Source organism: Nanorana parkeri, unplaced genomic scaffold (assembly GCF_000935625.1).
Source record: "Nanorana parkeri isolate BGI_ZX_2015 unplaced genomic scaffold, ASM93562v1 scaffold1256, whole genome shotgun sequence".
NCBI lineage: Eukaryota > Metazoa > Chordata > Amphibia > Anura > Dicroglossidae > Nanorana > Nanorana parkeri.
The window spans coordinates 653,692-657,781 of record NW_017307524.1 but is presented as its reverse complement, the minus strand read 5'-3'; the positions used below and the strand labels follow the sequence as shown (position 1 = coordinate 657,781).

Here is a 4,090-nt window from a genome sequence, read left to right as displayed (position 1 = left end):
AATTCCATTTTCCCAAATTCACCTGGGAAAGTGGAATTACCCTTTATGCAATGTGACCCATTGTTTACCATAGTCCCTATGACTAGTTTTATCCAAAATTCTACCCTACTTCCTATTCAATGCACATAAACTTGTATTCTTGGCCAATAATTGTATGCATGTATAAGTGAAAGCATATGGGAACATAGATGCTAAAGCTGCCCATATACTAGTAGATTTCCAAACAAAAGATATTTCTTTACCAATGAGCAGAGCACACCTTAAACTGTTTGAAAATGTTTGGGAATCCTGGTGTTATAATTTTTAACCCAGACCTTCCTTTCCAATCCAGCCTTGTCAAGCACTGTTGAATTGGGGCCCTTAAAACCTGCTGAATGCTTTTAAACAATTAATGCGACCAATAAACATAATCTGGACTGACAATATCTTGGTGCTTCATTTTTTTCTATAAAGCTTGAGACTTTACTCAGAGGGCAGAGTCCGGGCCCTTTGTGAACTCAGAGCTGCCTTAAAATTTGCTGTCACACCAGAGTGGGATATCCACCTATACCCAGGTCCAGCGCTCCATCACATCACTTGCCTGTCGCGGTTTAATGTCTGAGAATATCTAAATGATCTTTTACCTTAAATTTGCCTGTAACGCATCACATAGGCTTGGTAAAACAGCTACAATGTAGATTTTAGGTAGTTCACATGAAGGCAAAACAGTTTAACCATACCATTACCTTAAACGCATTAAAATAGTTTTCTTAATGTTGGAAAATAAAAACAACCAACATTTTCAAATCAACATTTTTAGGTGGAAATTACAGTAAATTCACAAAGCTGTCCCACAAACAGATTACTTTTCCAGACAAAAATGAGATGACACTTGTGCATGGTGCATGACACTGCCATCTGCTGGTGAGACCTCTATTGTGCAGGCTATTCCGGGACAAGTGCATTCAACACAGATTGGAATGCCCATCACCCACTTGTGTAGCGATTTAAGAAAGCAAACCAGTGATATCACATGTATCTTGCTGATATCCCTTGTCCCTAACCAGATGCATTCATTTTTATCCAGAGCTTTAAGGATGACAAACATGGGATTTCTGACTTGCTGTAAAATGCTTTTCAAGACATGAGTATTCAGGAACATTGGTTATGCTGCAATCAGAAGATTGGACACTGGCAAAACAAAACTAAGGACCCCACACCGACACACACTGCCAGCATGCTTCAGCTTTGTTAGCAAGCAATAGTAGGCATGAATCATCAAGAAATCTGAGAGGAGGGACCCGTTTCCCATAATGTCTCCAGGAAAAAGAGTTTAGGACATTTAAAAAATCCTATTTTCTTACTCATACATTATGGGACACAGGATGAGTATTTGGGTACAAGGGGGATGTCCAAAAGCAGTCCAACTGAGGAGAAGGCAACGGAGCAACAAAGGCTAACTGTCCTAAAAAAAACAAAAGTTTAACAGAGATGACTCAACAGACACACCTGAAAAACCTTAGGACCGAAGCCGGCATCAGCGTCATGAACATCCACCTGGTAAAACCTTGCTTCCACTACCAAGTGCAACACGGCCCTGGACCAGTAAAGCACTTTGCGGTTGACTAAACACATTGCACCACAGGTACATAGACGAGAGCATATTGCAGAGTCCAGTGCTCACAGACAATACAGGCCAGTCCCACGTCTTCCTCACTGCGGTGTTCAGGTACAGCCTCCAAGACTACGCCAGGTACTGGCCAACCTGGAGGCTGCAAATTGTGCTTCTGCAGTAACTGAATAATCTTGCTAGTAGAAAAAAAAAAATCTATTATTAGAAGATAAGAAAAAATATATAAGAAAAAAAGATAAGAAAAAATATATAAGAAAAAAAAAAAGTGGTTTGCGTCTCTCAATCTTCCAGGACACTAGCATAAACCTGAGGCATGCTGGAGTGCGAGGGGTTCTGGGCTGTTCTTACAGCTTTGCAAGTGTCCAGTCTCCTGAAGGCAGCAGCATAACCCAATGAACCCAAATCCTCATCCTGTGTCCACTAATGTAGGATTATGAAAACTTTCTTAAATAGGAAACAATACTTACTACTAGAAGTGTAAATAAAAGCATACATACATCTAAGTAACAACTTTGGTGGGTGTGATGTATACACACCTGACATATCCAAAAATGTTAAGTTATGGCTTGTCACTTATCCAATTTATATAAATTGCTAAACGTTTCAAATAAGGTAACATGTAAAAACTTTGGTAAACTACAAGTCAGTCCCTTATATAAGCTGCTCCATTGAGTTCCGATTCCAATTTAGGGTAATAGGGAACGGTTTGTTTTGTTTTCTTGTTTATGGCTTTTCCTCTCCAGGTCTAGTCAGTAGACAGAGTTATGCAGATACTAGGGGATCTCTGGTGGCTTTTGCCAGGCATGACAAGCTCAGTCCTTTCAGATATGTATGCCAGTTTCTCTTCTTGTAGGCTGCATGCACTAAACCGATTTGTTTCCACATTAGTGCCTGTGCCAGCAGTGTTGACACCTGTGACATTGTGTACAGGAGCTGCTCCACTCATCTGTTCGAAGGATTTACTGAATACAGTTGTTGCAGTCCGTGCAAGACTATAGCTGCCAGGTTTGGGTAGCGAGTGGCTAGTTGTCAGAGTGAGCCTCTTCAGAGATACTAGCTCTAGATTCTCACTCATAGCTCTCTGGTTCTGCTTCCTACAAAGATGCTCACGGCAAGGATCACCTGTAGATTCCCTTTCTTTACCCCCGGCCCTGGATCCAAGAGATCTCCTCTGGGCTTTACCCAAAGGCGGCCTACTGAAGCTACTGCTGCTGCTGTGAGACATGGCCGACTGGCTTGAGCTTGAGGCTGCCCTGGAACAGAAGCCTTCGTCCACCTCGGCTATTTCAGATAGCTCATCCGGAAGAGTTAACTCTGCGGAATCTAGAGGAAGAGATGTAAAAAAAAAAAATAAAAAATTATTAGCACCACAGTTTGAGCAGCAGGAAAACTAGTCTACTGCTACAGCGGCCTCCACAGCATAATCATTTGAAGCAGTGTCCGCAGATACGTACCAATTTACTAAAATAGAAAAATCAAACATTTAGATATACCAGTGATTTGCCAGTACACAATATGAAGTAAAGGAAGAGTGTAGAAAAGGTTAAGTATAGAGATTTTCATAGATTTTGAAAGACTGATGAGCTCAACCTGCTATATATTAAAGCAAACCTTGCATGAAAAATGAAAGAGGTTTGCTTTACATGCAGTCCCCCCTCACCACTAGAATTCTTCTTTTAAAAAAACCCCCCCAAAAAACAAACTTTAGCACTGACTTCCAATGCTTCTGGTAGGTGTGGGTGAAGTCCCTGCGCATCACCGCTGCCTCCTGGGAAATCAGACATTTCTTCCACAATCTAAACTCTTAGTAGCCGATTTATAAGCCGTTCACACAGCTCTTCTGTGTGCCAACATGCGTAGTGTTGTATGGCCACTATACGTAGCCAAGGCACATAGGATATTCCTATGCTCCTCAGCTCCATCTAGTGGCTATACAGAGCTACGAATATCGCTTGCACAATGTAGAACTGTGCTATGGAAACACTGGGCCAAATTAATTCTTGCACATTACTAAAGAAAAAAAAAAAAAAAAAAAAAAAAAAGTAGCATCTACCTTTACTACCCTTCTCCTTCACATCATTATGTTTATTGCAAAAATGTAACTGTGCTTTAGGTGCAAATGCTTCAAAAACCGATAGATTCAAAGAAGAAGCATGCGCACGTTGATTGTGAAGAAAGTCCAGTAGTTAATCATGCAAAAGAACAAATATGTCCTGCTTTTACCACAGACAAGAGAAACGAAAGCCACACCGCTTCACTGCAAATTTCAAACCTCTAACATTTAAGTGCAGACAAATGGAAAGGTCACATGATGCACACTGACTTCAATATCTATTAATATAAGAAATGTTTGTATAAAAGGACTGTTCTCTCTGCCTATGCCTTTTAGGAAACATCAGATAAATCTACTTCAGGTGTAACACAATAGTGTTTGCATGCAGCTTGCTGTAGGTTAGTGATACATGCTTCCAGGATAAA

General features: G+C 40.7%; 1 protein-coding gene across 1 annotated transcript in view; it reads right to left on the bottom strand.

Moving 5' to 3' along the window:
• Positions 1 to 2,131: 2,131 nt before the first annotated feature.
• FAM126A (family with sequence similarity 126 member A) overlaps positions 2,132 to 4,090 on the bottom strand; it is an 85,074-nt gene continuing 83,115 nt past the window's right edge. Inside the window, exon 11 of the mRNA XM_018568870.1 lies at positions 2,132 to 2,935. Coding sequence (XP_018424372.1) covers positions 2,358 to 2,935 — 578 coding nt within the window. The 3' untranslated portion in view covers positions 2,132 to 2,357. The remainder of the gene's footprint in view (positions 2,936 to 4,090) is intronic.